The 23,530-nt window shown below is 36.4% G+C and overlaps 1 protein-coding gene across 6 annotated transcripts in view; it reads left to right on the forward strand.

Moving 5' to 3' along the window:
• Nucleotides 1–23,530, forward strand: part of TAX1BP1 (Tax1 binding protein 1) — a 50,382-nt gene that overhangs the window by 4,735 nt on the left and 22,117 nt on the right. For all 6 annotated transcript variants that reach the window (NM_204738.2, XM_025147030.3, XM_015281289.4 and 3 more), the window contains exons 3-7: nt 8,803–8,905; nt 10,683–10,870; nt 11,592–11,750; nt 22,715–22,863; nt 23,002–23,092. In NM_204738.2, coding sequence (NP_990069.2) covers nt 8,803–8,905; nt 10,683–10,870; nt 11,592–11,750; nt 22,715–22,863; nt 23,002–23,092 — 690 coding nt within the window. The remainder of the gene's footprint in view (nt 1–8,802; nt 8,906–10,682; nt 10,871–11,591; nt 11,751–22,714; nt 22,864–23,001; nt 23,093–23,530) is intronic.

The following is a 23,530-nucleotide window of genomic DNA, read 5'->3' on the forward strand; positions in this document are numbered from 1 at the left end:
GCTTGGCGTGTGCTTCCTTAGCCTGAGTTCCTTTTTGTGCTATTTTGTGGGAACTAGAATTTGAAATCTGCTTTCCCTCTAGTAAGGGATTCTGTGCAGAAGATCCTGATGTTTCTAGAGTTCCTGAGGGGAGAAGGCTTATTGTTCCTGGCAGCTTTAATAGGAGATCTATACTCCCAGAATGATCCAAGCTCAGTGTTCCCTTCTTCTTCTCCTCCCTTTCTCTTTGATGAGTTGCAATTTGGAAAAGCCCTTAGGGTAATCCAAATTGAAACCTTTGAAATGAGGGAAGACAATTAGTATGTGTTCTGCATCTGTTTGCAAAAATTGGCTGGTAGGTGGTCTTAGTCTCCGGATGGGGAAGTCTACAGTTTGTTAGTTTGTTTTACGACAAAGTGAAATAATCATATGGCCACATGATATATATATATTTTTGCATTATTAATATATAATGTCCAGATTTGCAGAAGTGTTTGGAAAAAAGTGTTTGGCTTTTAGGAAGAATTGCTTATGCCTCCATTTAGGGCATATGCGTGCAAGTTGACCTGGCAGATGTTTGGTGTGCAGTAGATGAAGCTTTACTACGCATCTCAAAAGCACAGTGAAGTAATGTTATGGATGTGATAAGGTGTAGGTGTATGTGTTTGTGGCACACATTGTCGTAATATCTAGGTTTCTGAAGATTTAATTTTGCAGAGGCCAGCATGCTGGAAAGACCTGTGATATCGGGTGGGAATCTTACTTATTTTAATATAATGCCTTCAGTTATGCTTCGTCATTAACTAATCAAATCTTTTCTGTTCCTTGGTTCCAATAGTAATAATACATTTTTTAAGCAATCAGTGTTGCTATTCTGTTAGGATATTGACTTTAATTATAGATATACTTCTGGTATTGACTGCCACAATATACGCCTAGAGAAGAAAAGGAAATTCATTCTTAATGTGCACATTTTTAATATCCACAATCTAAAAATGATGGTCTGACTTTCTGATAGCTTAAAGTACGGAAAAATGAATAACCAGGACTGGGAAGATCTTGAGAGGTTATCTGAACACAAGAAGTACAGGCTTGCTTTGAAAAGGTGCTCATTATTTAGGAAGTCATACCTCAGCTACTGTTTGTGCATCAGTGCAGTACGTGTGTTTACATGCAGATTAATTCCTGTCCCTTCAGTGCACTGATTTATAGCAAACCTTGGAGTTAACCTGTCTGTAATCTGTAAAATTTTCAGTAGATTGACAGGATGGCTAACAGATAGCTTGGTTGTTGTGTTGTGACCAGACTATTGAAATGCTTTTTTGTGGGTTATTTAGTCTCCTTTGAACTTTGAACTACAAATACCAGCACAGCTTGTGTGAGCAGTTTCAAAGTCCTGGTTATGTCATGGGTTGATACTCTAGATAATAATTACTTCCATATCTGCAGATCACATTATGAAGTATAGGGCAACAGCTGGATGTGTTACTGACCACAGTCATATTGAAATACATGTTTTCTGGCATGGAATCATCACTGCACAGCACAACATGATAGGTACAGGAATGTGTAGTGAACAGTATGTCCTGTTTTTAGAATAGTAGGGAAAGAATTACTGAAATTCAAAGTGTTTTGAGAATTACCATATCCACCAATAACAGCGATTCTCTTTCTTTTTTTCTTTAGAAGGATATATCTCAAATAATAGAAATATCTCTCTTGCAAATAATTCTAAAAATAAGTCAATTGTAATGTCACTCACAATTTCCTCACTAGGTTTACATGATGCTACTTTAGCAAGAAATTTTCACATTCAATTCAAAGTGTAGTAGGCTTGTGCATTAAAGAGACAAGTGACATAACAAAATGGTCAGTAGCTGGTGGCAATTTTGAAATAAAAAGGTTGTGCTAATATTGTTTTAGTAAAATGTGGTAAATTAATATTTTACTTGAACCCAACTACTTTTTTTTTTACTACTTTTTCATTCTTATCTCTTAAAGTAAACAGTAACTTTGTTCCTCTTTGATCTGTCATAACGTTTCCTTGGACAGTCATTTACATGTGTACCAGGTTTTCTTTGAGAGTGTTCATATTGTTTCTGTATTTATTTTGATTTATACGTAGTAAGAGGGAAAGTTGATCATGTGGTCTAGGCACTCTGTCAATGTCACTTTCACATACTCTTCTGAACTATGAGATAGAAGTACAACCAACAAGGGATGATAATAGGTTGGGAACCTGATAGTACCTTGATACAGCAACAAATACCATATGTTCTCAATAGCCCGAGTTAAAAGGTTGCCTGTACGTGTTTGTAACATTCAGCAGAGATGGACAACTATGGGGTTTGGGCATGTGATTTCCTTCTTTCAGAGGGAGTTCACTGTATACTTTCAGTACTGAGGAATGCTTTGCCAAATTATATTCTAAACTGCGTAGTTTCCTTAATTCCAAAAATGAATTAATTTTAACTCTGATAGTTCTTTTAGAGTTGCATCATATTAGGTATTTAAATGCCCTGTTGGACATGTCAGTGTTGCTTCAGCTAAACAGGTCTTTCCTGGATTTGCTTCTTTGATCTGTTGGCAGTACATGTGCTGTGTAGTTAGGTAAGATGCTATCCAATAGAGCAGAGTGGAGGGTGCTGTTCTTGTGGTTGGTGAGAACTGTTGGAGGCCAGTGAAGAAATGCCTAAATGAGATTCTTGTGCAACAGTGCTTCCTTGAAGCAGTCACACCCCAGATTAAGGTGAAATGGCACAAAAAGTAATAATAATTTGTTCTGCACATTCATGTAAAACTCAAGAAATAAAAAAGGAGGTTTGAAAGTACTTCTACGTTTTAAACACTGTGCAGTTGTAAGACAGACTTCAGAAAATCATCTTAAGATAAATCAGATGCAAGTCAAAAGAGGTAAATCAAAATAAAATGGTCATTATTTTCCCTCAGTAACTCATTGTAGGAATATGGACAGTTCCCAACTGGACTGTTATGTTTTTTTTTTTTCTTTGCATCGTTTGGTTTATCAGTCAGTTGATTTTTTATTTATTTATTTTTCCTAGCCTCTTGGTGGAAATGTACTGTGGGTAAAATGTAAATATGGGGGGAGCTAATGGCAATGAGGGCCATTTTGGAGAGAAAGGGACTCGTATATGCAGGGCAGCATACAGAAGAACCAGCTTTGGTGACTGTATACCTATTAGTAGAAGGAAGTGCTGTGTGGTATGGATATTGCAGACAGCTGTGTCATCCCCACCAGTCCAGCCTGACTGAAAAGTACTCACTGTTCATCATCTTAAGTTTACTAAACTTCAGCATTTCCACTGTGACTACAGAACTGGTTATGTAACTGAAAAGTAGCTTATGATGTCTTAAAATGAAAAAAGCCCTTTTGCTCACAAGTAGCAAATAGAATGAATGGTTTGCTCTGTAATGGCCTATTAAAGCTTTCTATTTTAATAAAGGAAAGTGAACTACTTGAGTATTGTTTGAGTAACACATTGCACATGGTAATGTAGTCTGAATATGACATTTGTAGGAGACATGATGTTTGGCTGTGTGTTTTGTGTTTGGCTTGAAAACATGGGTAGAGATAGTTGAAGTAGGATTTGGATTCTGAGTTGTTAATTTGTTAGTGTGTGGAAACACATTGGAATGTGTGCACAACTTTCTGTTCTGCAAAAGGATTTCTGAGTAAGGTTTGTGAGAATTAAAACTAGAGAGAGGCTGGAAGGATGTACGAAGTACTACGTTAGCAGCAGAAACTTTTTCTAATTCTGCTTATAACATGGATGTGTCATGTATTTATGTGTTAGTTTAGGGGAGTTGCATCATCTAAGACTCATTTTCTCTTTTGGCTGCGAAATCAGAACGTGAATTTTTTGAGTTTTTAACTTTGAACAAAGAACTTTAAGGGCCACAAAAATGATCCAAGGGACAGAACACTTCGCCTCTGAGGACAGGTTCAAGAGCTGAGGCTGTTCAGCATGAAGAGAACTCCGGGGAGAACTGAGAGCAGCCTCCGGTATCTAAACAGGGGCTGTAAGAAAGAAGGGGACAGACTCTTTAGCAGGCTCTGCTGTGATAGGACAAGGGAAATGGTTTCATACTTAAAGAGGGGAGCCTTTAATCTTCTACAGTGAGGGTGGTGAGGCACTGGAGCAGGCTGCCCAGAGAAATGAGATGCCCTGTCCCTGGAGACACTCAAGGTCAGACTAGACCAGGCACTGAGCAACCTGATCTAGCTGTAGGCATCCCTGTTAATTGTAGGGAGTTGGACTAGATGACCTTTAAAGGTCCCTTCCAACTCTAAGAATTCTATGATTTTAACTTTGAGTTTTCAATGAATTCTTTAAAAAGTAGTGGTGTCATTGCAGCCCGTCAGTGGATTGGACATAGGATTGTGAACATGAGGTCAGAGTTCATAACAAGTCTTGTAAATAGTTTGACAGGTTATTATTTTTCTCTTCCTCTAAAATTCAGAGGGTTTTGTGCCAGAGTTGTTGTGTGTTTTATAATGTTTCTGTGCCTGAATGGGGGTACTGTATTATTTGCCATTGTTTGTGCCATGATTTTGCTTTAGAATTGTAAACTCTGCTTTTTCTATTCCTCCTTCTCTCAGGAAGTTCCTCAGTGCATCCTGCTGAGACTTCTCATTTTAGATTTCTGGTGGGAAGCAAGTACATATCTGCTAGCGTATACTTGCTTTGCACTTTGGAATTTTGGGTTTATGTCAGTAGTTGATGATGCATTTTCTTTTTCTTTTTAACTGATGTGAAGTTACTTTGATTAAGGGAATCCCACTGAGTTCTGGCACAACAAAGTCTGTAGCTGTTTTGATGTAGATACTGTTTTTCTTGATGGTGCTTTCATATTGAAAATCTTATTCTAATTTTTTATATTTTTTAATAGAAAAATAATTGTTTGAAAGATGAAGATCCATGACTTGTAACATCTGTTGCTTACTTTTCTATTTATTTTCTTCTCAGCATATAATTACTTTGGTTTTACTCCTTGTTTCTTTCACTTAAGAAGTAATCCTGTGGAAGTATGGACAATTGTTTAGTAGGAAAAGCATAGAGTAATGTTACTAACTTCTTTGCTGCACAATACACAATCTTCTAATTTCTTAATTTGTGTAATTGAGGATTATGAGATTTGTTTGTGTTTTCTTCCTTGCATTGTCATGTTTTTATATATGTAGTTCCTAGCAGGGAAGCCTGTTTTCTGAAATCCCGTGTATGAAAATAATCATTGGGAAATCTGCTCGTGCAGATAACTTTGCATATGCCTTGTTAGGAGGTAGCTGGTTTCTAAGAATCAGAGGAGTGTAAGATGGGGGCTTTGGTAGGGGAAGCTTTGAGGAAGCGGATGATAAGTGACCAGAAATAGGGGAAGTTAAGGGAGAAAATACGTGCCTGGTAAACTTTCCAGGGTATTGCCCACTGGCTTGTGATGTGTCGCAGTTCTTTCTTTACCAATAACCCACATACTACCTGTGAAAATATACCAACTCAGAAACAGGCCGGAAGGGTTGGTTAATTTGTTTTCTGTGTAGTTGGTCTTTGTATTCATAGGATCATAGGATGGTTTGGGTTGGAAGGGACCTCAAGGGTCATCAAGCTCCAACCTTCCTTCCACAGGCAGGGCCACCATACCTAATACTAGACCAGTTCGCCCAGGGCCCCCCAAAAAAACAACCAAGTTTATGTGTGTTGTTATTAGAAATAAAGTACTCATAGCGTTTTTGGTTTCAGGGCAGATTATTCAGTTTACACATCAATGTCTGGTTTATTTTTTAAATACTTCAGTCTGGGAGAAAGGTTCAGTTAGAGGCTGAGCTGAACACCTAAAGGGGGGATCATGTGAGGAGCCATTGTTTGGTTTTATATCCACTGGACTTTGCTCCCTCTCCCTTACGTCTTCTGAAGTGCTTGATTATCAGGAGGAATTACCATTTTACTCAGGAAATCAGTGTATGTATGTGTGTTAACTTTTAAAAATTTTTGCTGTTTTTTTCCCATTGTTTTTAAAACAAAGAAAATCTGGAGCACTCGAAAGAGATTGAATTACTCTGTTCAGAACAAACAGGGCGAAGAATTTGTTTCCCTTTTAAAATGAAAACAAACAAATAAGAATCAATGAAAGTCCCCCCTCCCCCTCATAAGACCAGTTATTGAGAATCAAGTTTCTGCACATAAAAGTTTTCTATGCTGTAGGGCAACAAATAATGGTATATGTTCCTTTTTACAGAGGTGAAAGCAGCTTCTGTGAAGAAAGGGGTATTTGCATCTGAATTAGATTTGAAAAGATGACTAATGTGAAAAATTCGCAGAATATTTTTCCTGTGGATGTTTATTACAGAAAACTTGCTTTTGTCCCCCAAGTTAGCGGAAGAGGTTTCTTTCCTATTTCTGAAATATTTTACAATGTGGGAATAACAGCCCCAGGAGATCTCATTTCATTTATGCCTTTAAAAGTTCCTCAATAGGGGATATCAGAGAAATCTTCAAAACTTGGGCTAAGAATAGGCTTGCTATAGAACAGTTGGTTTCATTTTGGTGATTGTGTCAAGTCAGCCCAACTTCTCTCTAATGAATATTGCCTTAAAAAATGCTTATTATTAGCAAAAGGAAGACCTGATCTGTTTTTGCTGTTGTTCACCATTGCTTTTTATTAACATACGAAAGGCCTGGTCATCTCAGAGCAATAATTTTTTTTTTATTTTCCAAACATTAACTGTTGGCAAGCTTCTTACTACAGAGTGAAGTAATACTTCTATGTTAGACAGACAGCCATGGAATCGTGTCTTCAGAATTCTTTTTACTAATGATAATTATTTTTTTGTACACTACTTGAAATGTTTAACTATATAATTACTATTCAATTACTTTCAGTTCTGCTATTCACATAACCCATACAAACAACTTTTTCTCTTTTAGCAAACAACTTAAAAACAGTTCTTAGTCCTTTCAAAATACACTGTTGCAGTCTATTCTTTATAAAGGAGGATCTGGTATGAACTAAATTTAGAGGTCTTTCCTGTTGGAGTAATAGAAATCCTGACAGGCAACTTAATTCCCTTTTTTGCCTTTTACTTTTTTTCCTCTCCTTTCTGAAGTGCAGATAAATTTGGTGGACCATTTGTCCCTCTTTCTTTACTCCAGGACATCATACCCAATTACTGCATAAACAGTTGCATCTTCTTTTTTTGACCATGTTTTTGATATTTTCTTCAGTGCACTGGAACATGTGCTTCTCCACTTCCACTATGCTGTTATTGTCCTTATAGTAACCACTCTGCTTTGTAGTGACTAATTGCTTTAGGTTTCAGGCTTAGATGTGTGTATGCAATGCTGCAAACTTGCAGTAGAGTGGCTGGCAAGCTGTGCGGAGGAAAAAGATCTGGGGAGGTCAGCTGACAGTTGGCTGAACATGAGCCAGCTGTGTGCCCAGGTGGCCAAGAAGGCCAATGGCAGTCCTGGCTTGTATCAGAAATAGTGTAATCAGCAGGAGCAGGGAGGTGATTGTCCTACTGTATTCAGCATGAATGAGGCCACAACTTGAGTACTGTGTTCAGTTTTGGGCCCCACACTACAAGAAAGATATTGAGGCCATGTAATGTGTCCAAAGAAGGGCAGTGAGGCTGATGAAGTCTCTGGAGAACAAATCTTATGGGAGCGGCTGAAGGAACTGGGGCTGTTTAATCTGGAGGAGGCTTGGGAAGATCTTACCACTCTCTACAGTTGCCTGAAAGGAGGTTGTGTTGAGGTGGGGATTGGCCTCTTCTCCCAGGTAACAGCAACAGGACAAGAGGTAATGGCTTTAAGTTACACCTGAGGAGGTTGAGGTTGGATGTTAGGAAACAATTCTTTTCAGAAAGAGTAGTGACTTACTGGAACAGGTGCCCAGGGAGGTACTGGAGTCACCATCCTTGCAGATGTTCAAGAAGCATGTAAACGTAACAGTGAGGGACATGGTTTTGTAGGCATGTTGGTGATGGCTTAATGGTTGGACTAGATGATCTTAGTGGTCTTTTCCAAATTTAATGGTTCTACAACTCTATTTCAAGTTTGTTGGAATATATTTCTTTGGGGGATAATATTTTTGTTTCAAGGATCTGTGGCCTTTATGAAAAACTGGAAAACTGGCATTTGTTGACATTAGCATGGAATGTGCACTAACTTGCCTGAATTAAGTTTTAGTGCATTTTGTCTTTTTCCTTCAAGTATAGCATGGTGTATGTATGGAAGAGTGACATGCTGATCATTAATGTTGCAGAAGCTGTCAAAAAAGTGCTAGCTTAGGCCTATCAAATTCTACCTTGTCAGTAGAGAAGAGCTTTTATTTCATTCCTTCTTGTTTTATGATCATCCTGACGGATTGTGGGCATAAAATAGCGAGCATTGGCAGAACCTGCACTAGGAAAATCTCTACATAAACTTCTGAATTAATCTTTTTATATTTTCAGTGCATCTCTGCAGAAAAAAAATAAATGTATCAAATAGGAGGTTAATGTATACTGAAAACTTTCTGGTGTTTTAATTTATATGGACCCTTTTATTACCTTAGTCGCATTTATTGACTGAGGTAACAAGCTTAATAAAATTCATGCTAAATCTTTGACATGCTTGTTAAAATATTCCTGATTTGTAAACATTGTTAAGTATCTTTTTATTTCATGTTGAATGAGAAATGTACGTATTATGGTATGTTGTAAAGGCCGGGCTGTGATATCTTAACTGTATATAGCGTATTTTTCTGCTTAATATTTCTCTCTCTTTTTTCTTTTTTGTTTCGTTGTTGTGGATTAATTTATTTTAGGTTGGTTGGAGTACTGCAAGAGATTATTACACGTTTCTGTGGTCACCTATGCCAGAAAATTATGTGGAAGGATCAACTGTCAACTGTGTCCTGAACTTTCAAGGTAAATTTAAATAAAGCAGTATCTGCCTGTATTTTCTGACTTTCACAGGTAAAAAAAAAAAAAAAAGGCAAAAAAACCCAAACTTATTTATATATTAAGACATTTAGGGTTGCAGAGTAGTTCTAGATTTTTAAAAACATATGTTGGAAGAGAATTTTGCATGTAAGTCTTCTGCATGCTTTTTTTTTGCTACTGGCATGAAGTTCATTCTTATTTTAGTTGTCAAGGAAATTGTGTTAGTAATTGTGTGAATCATATTTTTACATGGCGATTGGACAGTGTTCAGAACTGATGGAAAGAGAAGCAGGAAGCTATCCAAAGTGATGTCATTTAATCAGTGGCAAGCTTTTTTTCAGCTAGGCATCTCTTAATGCATTGTGGCTTTGCATGTCTTTAGTCTGTGGACTTTAGACGATCATTCTCAACACAAAGTAATTCTTGTCAGGGAAAGAAGGGATAAATAATGTAAATGATGGTTTATGGAAGGTTCAGAGTTTCAGAGGACCTTTTGACAGGGAGAGGAAATTGCTGAAGCTTTTAAGAGAAGAATAAGGAACAAAACAGAAAATGGTACATCACTCTACAAGTTTATACTATAACTACACCTTCAACACCATGTGTTTATCAAGTCCTTTCCCTTTCCTTCCCAGTCTCAAAAAGATGCAGTAGAATTAGAAAATGAGCAGGGAGAGCAATGAGGAAAAACAAAGAACCACCTTCTGTATTAACAGTTACACAATCTTCTCGTTATTGGCTGACCACATAAAAAGGAACAATGGCTATAGATTGTGGCCTCAGTGCTTTAGATTTGGTTCTTTCACCAAAAGAGGTGAAAAGCTAGTAGTGGCAGCACTTGAACAGGTATCCTGGGAACATTTGGAAGGATAAGAGTTCCATACCCTTGGTTAGGCAAAGCGGCAGGAGGCCTACACTGCTACTGTCAGCAGTCTCTTTTTGCACAGGAAGTTGGGCTAGATGACCTTCCGAACTTCCTTCTGTCAGGCATGTCAGCCTGAGAAAGGGAAATAATGGGGGAAAAAACACATCTGTAAAATCAGTTACCAATGGCATGAGTTGATTATCCATTGTTCCTTTTTAAAAAAGCAGGGACCGGGGACTGGCAGTGTAAGTTACCAGTGATGGGTTCATTAACAGAGAGAGAGAGATGATGCACCATCAGGATTTTATAGATGTTTGGACATTTAGACTTTTTAACTTGTAAAAAGAGCACCTCCATTAAAGTTGTTTAATGTTTTTGTTCTGCTTACTGCCAGAGTCTTATGCATCATCATGTTGTTTTTTTTCCACTTTCCTAGAATTGGCTTTGGTGTTTGTGTGAGTGTGGACGTATTGCTTAAAAAATAATAATAGGGTATAATAATAGAGTATTAAAGTCCTAAAATGACTAGCAATATTAGCTTATTGTCTTGTTTAAAAAACAATGGATTTATCTGTACCTGCAAGTAGCAATAGCTGGGGTGTTATACCTAATATATGTAAGGTGATGCGTGTGTATATAGTGCCTGTTAGCTGATACTGTCCTAGGCCCCCATGTCTTGTAAAAAGGAAGGGCTAGGAGAAATTTTGGGAGTCAAAATTAGTGGGGAGGATGATGTTTTCCTTTTTACTGTTGTGATTGACTGTGTCTGTACTGTAACACAGATAATCAGAATGAAATTCCTAAGTCATGTGGTCTGATACGTATTTCTATGTGGAGACTTGCAAAATAGGTTTATTTGTGTAGAGTATTTCTTCAAGTTTGAATTTATTTTGATAGGATATTACCTACCAAATGATGATGGAGAATTCTACCAGTTCTGTTACGTGACTCATAAAGGAGAAATCCGTGGAGCAAGCACACCTTTCCAGTTCCGTACCTCTTCTCCTGTTGAAGAATTGCTCACTATGGAAGATGAAGGAAACTCTGACATGCTGGTGGTGACCACAAAAGCTGGACTTCTTGAGGTTTGATTCAGCATTTCTTAAAATATCAATTTATGCATAGTTACGTATGCACAAACAAACATGAATTGGATAGAATCTTGAGGAACAGACTACAAAAATACTCTAGGTTGTTCATAGAGGGGATGTATTTCTGGTTTGCTTTTCAGTTTTAGATTGGAATTCAGAACATATACCTATTAGAGGAATCAATATTTAAGCAGGTTACAGGTACGGCATTGCACTCAGCATAGGCTGCTTATCCATCCCTGCCATCTGTGCTCTCCAAGTAAGAGGACTATGGGTGAGGTGAGGGGGAAGACATCCTTCATGTGAAAGTTTTTTCCCGTTTTTCCTGTTTTCATCCAGAATTCCTCCAACATTGTTCTTGTGTGTGTGTTTACACTAAGCAGCCGTTTTGTCACCAAGCTGGTGTTGCCTTAATTAGCTCTTCCCAAGTGACAGCAAATATACAGTAAAAGCACTTAACTTAAAGACGATAGAAGAGTATAAGTAAAGATGTTATAAAAATTGCTTTGTAATGTCATTGTAGTACCGTAATGTAATGGTGATGTAGTTAGAGTAGTGAAACTTCAAAAATTTGGGAAAACAGATAAAGCTGTAAAATCACCTAGCCAGAAGACATGTACTTTGTTCTGCTCAAACACTGGAGTAATTTGTCATCCACTTACTGCATAGGGATCAAAGGGAGAAAAATTACTAAGAATTCTTTTGTTTTTAACAGTTTAAAATTGAAAAAATAGTAAAAGAAAAAGAAGAGCTATTAAAGGTTACTTCTGTTCTGGAGAAAGAAACAGCACAACTCCGGGATCAAGTTGAAAGACTGGAAAAAGAACTTAACCTTGAAAAGCAGAGATGTGACCAACTGCAAACAGAGCAAAAGGTTAGTTGTTTTGTCGATTAAAGCCAACTCATAATGTCTGTAATCCTGTTTTTTCAAGAACCAGTTAAACTGGGTGAAAATCAGCTATCAAAACCCCTCAGCAGTTAGATAGACATTTACACTAGAATAGGTCAGTTCCAATTAACCTCCTGCCACTATTCCTTTTATGTCGTAAAATGGTTAAAATATTTAAGCTTTTTGGTACCAGGCATGGTAAGGTAATCGATGACAACTGTTACCAGATGTTTGACATTTAATTGTGGAATTCATAGTGCAAGGGTAGTTGATAGTTTAAAGTTTGCTTGCATTACCTTAAAATGAAGGGTGGTTTTTCAAATAACTCTCATTAAGGAATAATTACACAGAATACAGGATATTGAAAATGGTAATAAATAGATAGTAAATTTTTAGAAAAGTGTTGATTTTAACACAAAGATCAAGTCTTGGTCAGGATCAAGAATGCTGCTGCCAGAACATGCCAGAAGTGAAAAGTTAACTATTGGCTTCTCTAAAAGATTTTACAAAGATAGAATGATTCTGAAACAGAAAACCTTAAAAATCAAGTTATAGTTGTAGTTGATAATATAAATATGGAAATATAAATCTAGCCTGAACCTTAGCTAGCTTCATTTGGAATTCTACATGTGGTAAGGAGTAAACGTATACTATAACAAAAACACACAAAAGCTGAACCTGATAGAAATATTTAAGCTGCTGCTTTTTTTTTTTTTTTTTTAAACAACTTTTAGGAGAAAATTAAAAACATGTGGGAGGGAGGTGGTGACATGGACAAATTTGAAGTAATGAAGCCTATATAATTTAGCTGTAGACAGCAGTTAATAGGCTATTTTAAAGTACTAGTATGTATATGTCAACAGTTCTGCATGATACACCTTTGGTAGAAAGGAATTTGTTGAAGGAATTTGAGACATCTTAGTTTACTTTTGGTCATAATGCAGTGAGCTACAATGTTAGGTAAAGGAAATGGCAGTGATAAGATCTGTTTTCGGAAAAAAAAAAAGGTGTAAAATCCTATAAAAGAATTATTTTAATTTCAAGCACATGGGAGGACCAGCTTAAGTTAACAAGACTAGAACTAAATACTTGAAAGCATGCATTTTACCTATTTGCACGATCAGAAGCTTGATGGGGAAATGAATGAGCTAATAGGTACCTTCCATTGCTATTTGAGGTTATTTTAAAAACTGCTTGAAAAATTGTCAGTTCTAATCCACATTAGATCTAGAATGCGTTTTTAGAACAATTTGTCAGATGGGATTTTGACAGCTGTCCAGTGAGAGTAGTTAGGAACAAAAATGTCATGATATTTCTCATGCTTAGCTGTGAATTCTTATGAACAAAAATAATTTCTCTTAAGATACCAGAGCTTAGCAGTTAAAACATTCCTGAAATTAAATTCTATTTTTGTATTTTGTTGGAATGGTGATGCAGTGTGAAGAACTTCGTGCTTTTATTTTAGCTGAGCTGTAACTGAGAGTCTAATTGGTGGTTGATATGACTTCACCTATCTGGAATACTATAGTATTTTCCTAAGTCATGCATTTATTTTGTCTCACTTAAGTCTTTGACCCATTTGTTATTTTATTTCTTTTATATTCTGTTTTTCTCTTTTAAAAGAATTTCTGCTCAGTTGAAACTTTCTTGCATATGTTTGTGTATGTATACATGTGCATTCCTGTCTACATACATAAGCAGAATGTTACTCTCAAATTAAATTTGCATCTGCTGAATCAGATGCAGTAATTTAACTTGCTTGTCATCAGAAAGTTTAATAAACAATACTTTATATGCAGCTTTCTCTCAAACCTTTGAAGCTAAAAGATGACTTCCCTTTTTCCTTTCTCATTTTGTCCCTACTCCAATACAACAACAGGTCAAGAGGTTATATGATTTATCTTTGCTGGGAACACTGTACAGTGCGTTAATGGATTGATTTAAAGATTCTTGAGCAGCAGTTATGCAGCACTCAGTTCAATTACAATAACTGTGTATGGTTTGTTTGAAATAAGTAAAGTCAGCTAATCTACTCAGCTTCATGTGACGTGAATAATTCTTATTGGCAAGAAACCTAAACAGTTCATTAATGCACTTTTTTTTTTGTAAGACCACAAGGGATAACCTTGAAATGTTAAGTAATTAAAATGTAGTTATTTTATGTAACAACAGAATGAATCTCCACCTATGCTTAGTATGAAGTAGGTGGTTTTGGTTTAGGTCTTTTTTCTTTTTTCCCCATTTAAGTTAAAGAATGGCTGTTTTAACTGAGTAGTTCTGTGGATTCATTCTTCTTTTATTCCCAGTGCTTTCTTGTCACGCGCCTGTAGATTTTCAGTTATACTCTAAATATTTGCTACATGAAAATTTTTCAACTCTTTTTTTCTATTTTATTTTTTAAAATGCTTTGCTTATTCAGACAAAGGTTTAGATATTTAGAGTTCTATTAAAAAAAAAACAAAACCACTTTCAATGTACTTCAGAGTAAATTAAAGAAAAACAGTTATTAAAATGAAGTAGCCCATGTAAGGAAAGTAGAATTATTGTAAAAGCTACCTATCATTACTTTTGTAGTTTAAGAGGAGGCTGTAGGTGACAGAAATCTTAATTTGTGTTAAAATAAACTTAAGATATGTTTCACTCTTTACAATTTTTACCAGCATTTTTGTTTTTCTTTTTGCAAATACTTCTGTCAAGACATGCACAAATAGTACTTCTAATTAACCAAAAAACCTTGCTTAGTTTCCTCAGGGCAAATAATATAGTTATCTGAGCTAATATTCTCATCTTTTGATCAAATACATTATTAAACAGCACTCTATTAAACCGGTCTGTATGTACTGGGTTGGGGTTGGAAGGGACTGTTGGACATCACCTGGTGGGGACAAGAATATCTTCCGCTAGGTCAGGTTGCCCATGGCCCCATCCAAACTGATTTTGAATGCTTTCAGGGATGGGACATCCACGGCTTCTCTGGGCAGCCTGTTTCATTGTCTTACCATTCTCTTGGAAAGTATTTCTTGATTACAAATCCGAATCTGCCCTGTTTAAGTTAAGAACTGTGATTCCCTCGTCCTGTTGCTACAGGCCCGGTTAGAAAGTCCCTCTGCATCCTAGAAACTCCCTTTAAATATTGAAAGGTTACAGTGAGGTCTCCCCAAATACTTCTCCAATCTGAACAACCCCAACTCTCAGCTTTTTTTTAATCACAGGAGAGTTGTTCCAGTCTTCAAACCATTTTTTGTAGCCTTTTAAAATAACTGAGTTGAGCACAGTTTGGATTGTGTGACTAGGTGTCATAAAATGTAAGCTATCTTACTGCGGTGCAGTGCAACAAATAGAAGTGAAACGAGTGATAGAAAAGCTCTAAATTTGCAATTTGAAAATGATTTGCTAAAACGCAGTTCTCTTAACATCCCTTTCTTATTCATGTTTGTTTATATGCCCTTAAGATAATTTTCCCTTTTCTTGGTATTGATTTTTCAGTCTTTTCTTTTCAGAAATAGCTCAGGGGTTATTTGGAATGAGAAATGTCATTAGAGAAAAATGATTTCCGAAAATGAACAATGCCACAGTTCTACCAAACTACTGTTTTCCTCCTACTCTTGCTTGTTGCTCTCTCTTCCCTGCCTGGTTATCATGGTAGAGCTCTGGGCAGCGGAGCCATTTATCTGTGTCTGCCTTTTGACTTGTTGGGATGCTTTGTAAGTTGTTTTTTACTGACTATTTGGGGGAGTTTCCTATGGAGATACTCACAACCTGTGTGGATGACTGCCTGTGCAACCTATTGTAAAGTACCTGCTTTAGCAGGGGGAGTTGGACTCAATGATCTCTTGAAGTCCCTTGCAACCCCTGCAATTCTGTGACTGTAATTGTGACTGTAAGAAAACACAAGCTAAAGGAAGATTCTGTCTTTTGGGGATATAGTATACCAAACCAAAACTATTCAGAAGTAATATAGTCAGTGTTCCACAAAGTCTGAATGGTGGACTGGTTGCGTACTTGTAAGTGAGGCAAAGATTTGCATTGCTTGATCTTTAAGAAAAGGTGAGTCCCTGTGTTTGTATTACTACTGACTGGCAACTCGAGAGGTCACAAAAACTACCAATTTTGGTTTGCTAATGGTGTCCTTACAGTTCAGGAGATAGTCTTTAGTTGCCTTGTAAGGAGGAAGAGAAAGAATGAATTCAAGGCATAAAATGATTGTTATTAGAGCTGTTGAAACATTGCTTCTCATGCAAGTCTTGCACGCATAGTGCTCCAAGTCACCTCCTGTTTCTGAAGGCTTCTATTTTAGGGTCAGCCTTTTATTTTATGTTGGAGTAAAAAACATCTGTGTTTTTATTATACTCTACACTAGTTTTCTTAGATTTTCATCACCACTATCACAGGAAAAGAATATTTGCATGGCACCCAGATTTGTATTAGCCAGTGTTGGTGCTCAAATGGAGCATGTGCTCCAGCACTGCTGTTGCTTTTCCTACAGAATTCCCAGCTCTGTGCTGGGAATTGGATAGGCCCAAGAGAAAGCATTCCATTCATTCGGCAGTTTTGTCTATTGAAATTATATTTTGCCCTCTGTATAGAAGAGGCAATGAACTGTTGTGTGTTTGTATTCCACAGTATTCAGAGTGAAGTTTGCAAAACTTCAGCAAGCAGCTCTCCACATACAGTGTGCATATTTTGGTTTTCCCTTAGTGAGTCACAAGTACACAAAGCTGGATGGATTTCACATCATATTTTGCCAGACTAGATTAAACCACAATACTTTTTTTTGAATTGATGAGCATGATGTCTTATGGCGTGGTTGGTTGTGTTGGTGTGGGTCGGCTGTCCTGGCTGTGTCTCTTCTGCCTATTTCTGTGCTGTTTAAACCATTTCTACACCTTTTCCCCCAGATTACATGAAATCATCTGTCAAAAAGTTTAACTGCCTGCTGCTATGTGTGGGAATTCTGAAATACTGGAAATATCTCAGAAATATTGCAGATATTTCAGAAATGTCACATCTTTTTCTTAACCGGTTTCTGTTAACGCTTCGGAGTTGATATATTTACTGGTATGATGTTCCTTGATAATAGCATTTTTTAGTTTTGAATCATACTGTATATACAGCTTGCAACCCTGGTAATACAACACTGTTAAAATGACAATGTGATTAGTCACTGTGATTGTTTTATTTAAGGTGATGCACGATAGGTATGTGGTCACCAGAACTCTTTCAGGTTGCTTTCAACATGAAAGCCTTTCCTTTTGTTTCCTTCTGAGATTGCTTGTTTACTGGTACATAACTCTGTTGTGAGAGCTGCATCACTAAGCTGCTTTTACCTGAAAGGTCAAAAGAAAGCTGAAGAACATTGATTCAAAAATTGATTGCCTCTTCATATATAAAACAACAACACAAATAAAACAATAAAAAAAATGATATTTATCTTATACATTATGAATATAAAAAATTATTCCTGAATGCATGCTTTTAGTGGGGGGTTTTGTGTTTCTTTTGTGCTCCCAGTTTTGCATGTACTTAAAGTGTACTCCCTGGCAGCAGTGTACTTATCTACTCTGCTAAGTTTTAATATTACCTTCTAGAAAAGAGGAAGCACACAGCAGTTATAATATCAGTCTTTCATTGATTTGCTCTTTTGACACTGCAGCTGTTCAGTTTTGTAAACACAGATTTTCTGTATTTTTGCAGAGGACACCTTGTACATCTCATCTTTTGCAATCTTTTGTCTCCCTCTAGTGGGCAAAGAGTACTTCTGAACTGATTTCTTGAGCGTTAGATTGGCTTTAAATCTTATTCCTATAGCAGTGGAGTTGCTAAACCTTTAACTTCAGTCAGAAGCAACAGATGCAGGAATTAGCAGCTCGTTGTTTGACTCTATGAATATCTGCAAAGTGTTTCCTTTGTGACACTGGTGTAAAGAGAGGCAGAAGTGAATGTACTAACTTTATGAACTTGTTCATTCCCCAGCTTTTTGAAGGTTTGTTTTGCTATTGAGAACCAAGATAATTCATCTACCTGGTAGGTTGTTTTAATAGGATACCCATCCAAACCCAGATTGTCTTGAGGTGTGCTATCTGCACAGTAGCTTTTTTCAGGAAAGAATTGTATTCAAATATGAGAGATGTGTTTGAGTTGGCTTCTGATAGCATCTTACAAGGGGAGTTTCTCTGGTTAGACTGTGACAGAATGCTGTTGTGCAGTGTGACCTGTCTGTAGTGTAACTACCTAGTTCACATTACATGTATAGAAGTAAATTAATCAAGTATTTTTCTTTACTGCCTCTTTAAATCAAGCTGCATTGTTTTTATATACGCTGCACACCCTTCAGGCTAAGGATCAGGGAGATTCATTGTTTTAAAACAAAACAAAAGTGAAGCAAAAGCCTACCATGTAAAATAACAATTGGAAGATACAAATTAAACAATCAGAATTTGAATTGTCACCAGCAATTGTAATAGCAAAGGGTGCTGTAAACATTCTGTAAAGAGAAAACCCTGTTTTATTGATTCAGTGATTGTTCTGGGTATGAATATTTCTTAAACCAACTCATTTAAATGTGTCCTTCCTGCACCTCAATTCAAATTACATGTTCACGTGAATGACTTTTTGCAGCTTCTAGTGAAGTTACAAGGAAGTGAAGAAATGATCGTTCTGAAATGCCTGTGCTGCAAACTCATGGTCAGTGTGTAAATGTTTGGGTTGTCTCCTGGAGAAGAAGTACACGCCTGTACTCTTCATTACAGTTGTAGGATGACTGATGTTCCGTAGATGAACTTTTACAGAGTTGGGTCTTAGTTTTGTACAAGGAGGCATGTAGTATTCGTTCTGTTTAATAATGTTAGTTGAATTAACACGTTTAAATTACCACCATATTAGATTTTGGGTTAGAAAGATTTCGGCGTTTAGAGCAGTATTTCTGTAGCCTGTCATAGTGATTAAGATAAAGACTTAATGACATAGCATTTGTTTGAGACTGGTTTACTGTTTTACTTTGCTGAATGATTAACTTTCCTTTTGGAAAGGAAACACAGTTTGAGGTTTCATTTCAGAATGTTTGGGTCTTGACAAATATTCAGATGGATTTTTCAGTGGCCGTAGGGCTCTGTGTTGTGTTCCTCGCTTGTCCTCTGAGGTAGTTTAGACAGGGTATGATGTCAGCCAGGTGTTTCATACAGTTCTGTTGCAGCTATTCTGATATCGGTGGGCTAAACAAAAGGTTCCTGCAGATAATCAGTCCAGATTCCTGAAATTCTCAGTGGGGTATGAAGCATTGCTATTCCTCTGACATAAAGTTTAATCCAAGTAAATCAGAGCAGCTCAAACTTGAATGATGCTGCTAGCTTTTTTTCTTTTATTTAAAAAATAAATACAAATATTAACTTGAATCTGGTGAAATTACCTCTTAGCCTGAGAGTTGCATAGCTCACTTTTAAACTTTAGTTATTCTTTTCTAATGGATGTATTCTCTAAAAGTAAAATAAAGGCTGTGGGTACTAGCCATTACTCCAAGATGAATGGTTTTGGTATGGATTAGCTTTAAAAAGGTGACCAGGGGGTGTGACATGTATTTGTGATCAGGATGTATGAATGTAAAGCCACTGGTGTATAACTCAGAAATTTTTTTATGATGTAATACCTCTTAGCATCTTTTTATGAGGAAGAATAAGTGAATGAATGACAATGTTAAAATGGCAGTTTTTTGCAGAGGGTAGGGACAGATTTTCATGTGATTACAATGAAATTCTTTTTAAAATAATCAATTTGAAGTCCTTTGCCATTTTAGAATGACAGCAAAAAAGGATTTGGGGTGCACTATCTTCAACTGTCTGGAGGTACATCAAACTTTTCAACTTGGAATTTTGGTTGTTGGAAAATAAATTCCCTTGGCAGCTACCTCAAGTTTTCTTTGTTGCATTTCTTTAGTTAGACTCCTAGAAATTACAGTAGTTTCTGTCCTGGCAGCTTTTGTTTTGCAGCAGTGAAGCCAACTTAGATAACTTCTGGCTTCTTATTCTGAGCCTGATGATGCAATTTGCTTCTCCCCTCCATCTGTAGAACTGTTGCAACTGTTGGAGGTGGGGGGACTGCATTTGTGAACTGGATTAAGGAGAAGATCCAGTGTAAAAATAATCCTTAAAATAAGTCTTTTTAAAGCAGTTCACTAAAATGATTCATGCTTTTGCTGTGTTTTTCTTTCACTCAAATCACTGGAAGAAAAGGTAGATTTATAGACATATCAGATAAATGAAGATAAATTAACCAGCAGTTTAATTATCATCTTGGTACTAGCGGTTGTGCATGTTGATACATTTATTATATTCTTCCACTTCAGACTGTGCCTAAAACAGAGTCGACCTTTACCTGTAAAATAGTCAAAGAGCACTCATTTTAAATTTTATAGGCTCTGAAACCACTGTAACCAGAGTGTATAGGACTGGGATTGCAGCATCTAAATTGAATTGCTAAGAATTCTGTAAAATAACAAGTCGTCTCTAAAAATTAATCCTTTCTTCTTTCAAAACTGTAGGCTTTCGTTGTATCTAAACAAGTTTATTAGGTGAGAATCTGTTAAGTATGGAACTTTTACATTTTAATACCATGTCCCTTTAGAGTAACTAGCAAAGCAGCATCAATTGTAATGCTGTTTGTGGAGTGTATTTTTTCAGGCCATTAATTCCTTTTAATATATGTTACCTTTGGCAGCCTGTTTGAACTGTTTGTACAGTTTGTATATATAATGTATCAGATTAAATTCTTTTGAAGGCACTTAGGTTACAACAGTTACAGTTATGCCAAAGTGGTGTTTAGAGAAAACACAGATAGGCATTGAAATAGGCTTTTTACTATACTAGACTTTCAAAACAGAGGTGGGTAATTAGTCTCCACTGCACTAGGGAAGGACAAGCAGTTATAATGTGTTGTTGCTGTTGGTTATATGGCAAGTTTTACTTGCAATACGGACTTTAATTAAAATAGCCTGCCTTCATTATGCCAAAGTTTGTACACTTTTGTTTGCAGGAAGCTGATAGCTCTTCAGAAATAGAAGCCTTACAAAAGTTGCCGGTCTCGTTGAAAACACAGTTGGAGGACAGACATTGTATTCATGATCCTTCCTCCAAATTCTTAATTATTTTAAGGCACGTTATAAAGCCAGTCAGATTTCAGGTAGTTGGAATGGATTGCTCCTCTTCCTTTTTAATAGTATCTGTAACAAAAATGAAAATCTACTTTAGGTGCTCATTTACGGTTCAGGAAGTGTTTGAGACATCAGTTACGTATGCCACCCTTACAGTTCACTTCCCCTCTTGCTCCCCAAATCATAATGTCCAAACCTCTGTTTAGTTGCTTGTAAAAGCAGGGCTTAATTACACTTGCGAGCAGCATATTTTTGACAATTAATGAGTAAAAACAGTCCTCATTATATTTTATTGTACTTAAAACATTGTTAGTTAAGTGGAATCTGTCCAGTAGGGGTTCTCCATGAACTCTGGTTGATGTGTTTCTCATGATAGAACAGTACTGTTTTGTTGTTTCGAGGCATTAAGTTCTGTTTAAAAATGATGAACAGATGAACTAGTGCTTTTATCTTCCAAAGGCAGAGTGAAAAGACAGCTTGTACCTTAGTCTCTGCACAAACATTGTAAGTCATGCTGGAGTCTCATGTTGGTCAGTCTGTCTTGACCTTGTTTACGTTTTGATTCATATCACTGGCCTGGCTGATATTAAGCTGAGCTTTGTTAAATGTTGGTAACAGAAGTGGTAATGTAGTATTGTGTTGTGTGTTACTGATTTCTTTTCTTGGGAAAGTAGCATTGTATTGAAAATAATGTTTCTCTGGTCCCATTTATAAATGGTCATTTTACTGTAGCGGAGATGACATTTTAACTCTCCACTGCTTTGAATGGTATGGACATGACTGTAATTAGAATAATGAATGCTGTACTTGATGTGGCTTCTCATCTTGGAGCACTCAGCGTGACAAAGGACTCACTTCTGGGAATTGTCATCATCCTCTATCTCTTTGTGAGGCTCCCAAATGTTCAGTCTAGTAGAATGCAGTGCCATAACTAGCTTCTCGTCATAAGGAGTATCAGTGCCTCCACTTTTTTCTTCTTACTGTGACTTCCTTGAGTGGTGTAGTCAAATGCAAGTCTCCCTTCTTTTCAGGTGAAAGAAAGTACAAATGAAAATATAAGTTCTTTGTTTTTTAATCTGAGCATTGGTTAATTTGCAGAAAGGAGGTGGACAAAAGATACAAAATGTACCTTTGTTCCATATGGATAGTCTTTGGTAGTTCCCATACAGGTAACTGTATGCTTACGTTGAATCATACTCCTTATTGACTCCTTACTAGTATATTAAATAAGCACAGCAAATGTAATATATTTTTATACCAGGTAGGCGGTTCAAAATAGGTATGTCTTAAATTTTGTGGTAGAGTAGAAATGCAGTGGCTATCTGCTTCACATTGTAGACATACATTTGCTCTAAAGTAAAAGCATTGAGTAATTTCAAATATTTTACATTTTTTAGAATGTTTCATATAAAATATTTTAATTGTATAAATGTGATACTGCTTAAGCTGAGTGCTCGAATTCATATTGGAGTGCTGCCTGGCTTACTGTGTTAGTCGGTAGTTTGAATGGTAAACATTTGGAGTATATCTATTTTGATCTTTTGTCTGACAATAAATTAATTGCTATAATTTAATTTTAATGGAAACAGTATACATGCTGTTGTTTTGTGTAGGAATCTCAAGATCTTGAAGTAGAATGTTTGTATGATAATCACTGATACTAGAAATAAAATACATAGAAGACCTTTATGTTGTATATGAGGTAGAAATCAACCATATTAATATATTTGAGCATTAATTCAGATGGTGTTTTGTTGTTTTGGAGATGTGCATTCTCAAATTACACACTTGCAATTTTTTTTTATAGACTAATATTCAAGCATCAGAAAGTCTGAAAACTGAAAACGATGATTTGAAGAAGAAGCATGATGAGGTTGCTTCAAAAGTGCTCCAGCTTGAGGAAGACATCATGACTGTTACTCAGAAAGCCATTGCAAAAGAAACAGAGTTAGACAGGTATTAAGTTGTTTTGTCCCTTACCTTCCTTATTTTATGGTTTCTTTCTATATTCGTTCTTTCAAACTAACACTTTTTAATGTATTGATGATTTTTGTGCATTAATAGTTTTTTACTATTAATTTGTTAATTTCTTAGTATGAAGGACAAGCTGAAGAAAGTGATGCTTGAGAAGGAGCAACTTGAATGCGTGTTAAAAACAGAAAAGGATGAAAAAGAACTTTATAAGGTAACTATTCTTTGTACATGTATACACTGAAATGTTGAAATAAAAGTAATTTTTTTATGACCCCGCTGTACTACTCTGCCTAATTTGATGATTTAATCTGCTTAGCAAAGTAAATACGGAAACTGGTCAAGCTTTAGGGGTAATATTCCTAAACTTAGTTGAACTGATTGATGACTGTTAGTTTTCGTGCTCCTTTTTTTTGAAGGAAATATCCTGTTTCTGGTTGGTAAGCTGAAATAAGGAAGTCTTTAGGTTGTGGGAAAGAAACCGTGCTTATATATATAAGATTATTTACATTCATAGGAAAATATCTTGTACATGGCAGGCGACGTCAGATTTTATAGCAGAAGTAATCTTAGAAGTCTCCAAATGTCTTTCAGTGTATGCAATTTGTCTGCAAATAAGCAGCAGAAATCATCTAGTCTGTGAGTGGACGAC

The sequence above is a fragment of the Gallus gallus genome, chromosome 2 (assembly GCF_016699485.2).
Source record: "Gallus gallus isolate bGalGal1 chromosome 2, bGalGal1.mat.broiler.GRCg7b, whole genome shotgun sequence".
Classification (NCBI taxonomy): domain Eukaryota; kingdom Metazoa; phylum Chordata; class Aves; order Galliformes; family Phasianidae; genus Gallus; species Gallus gallus.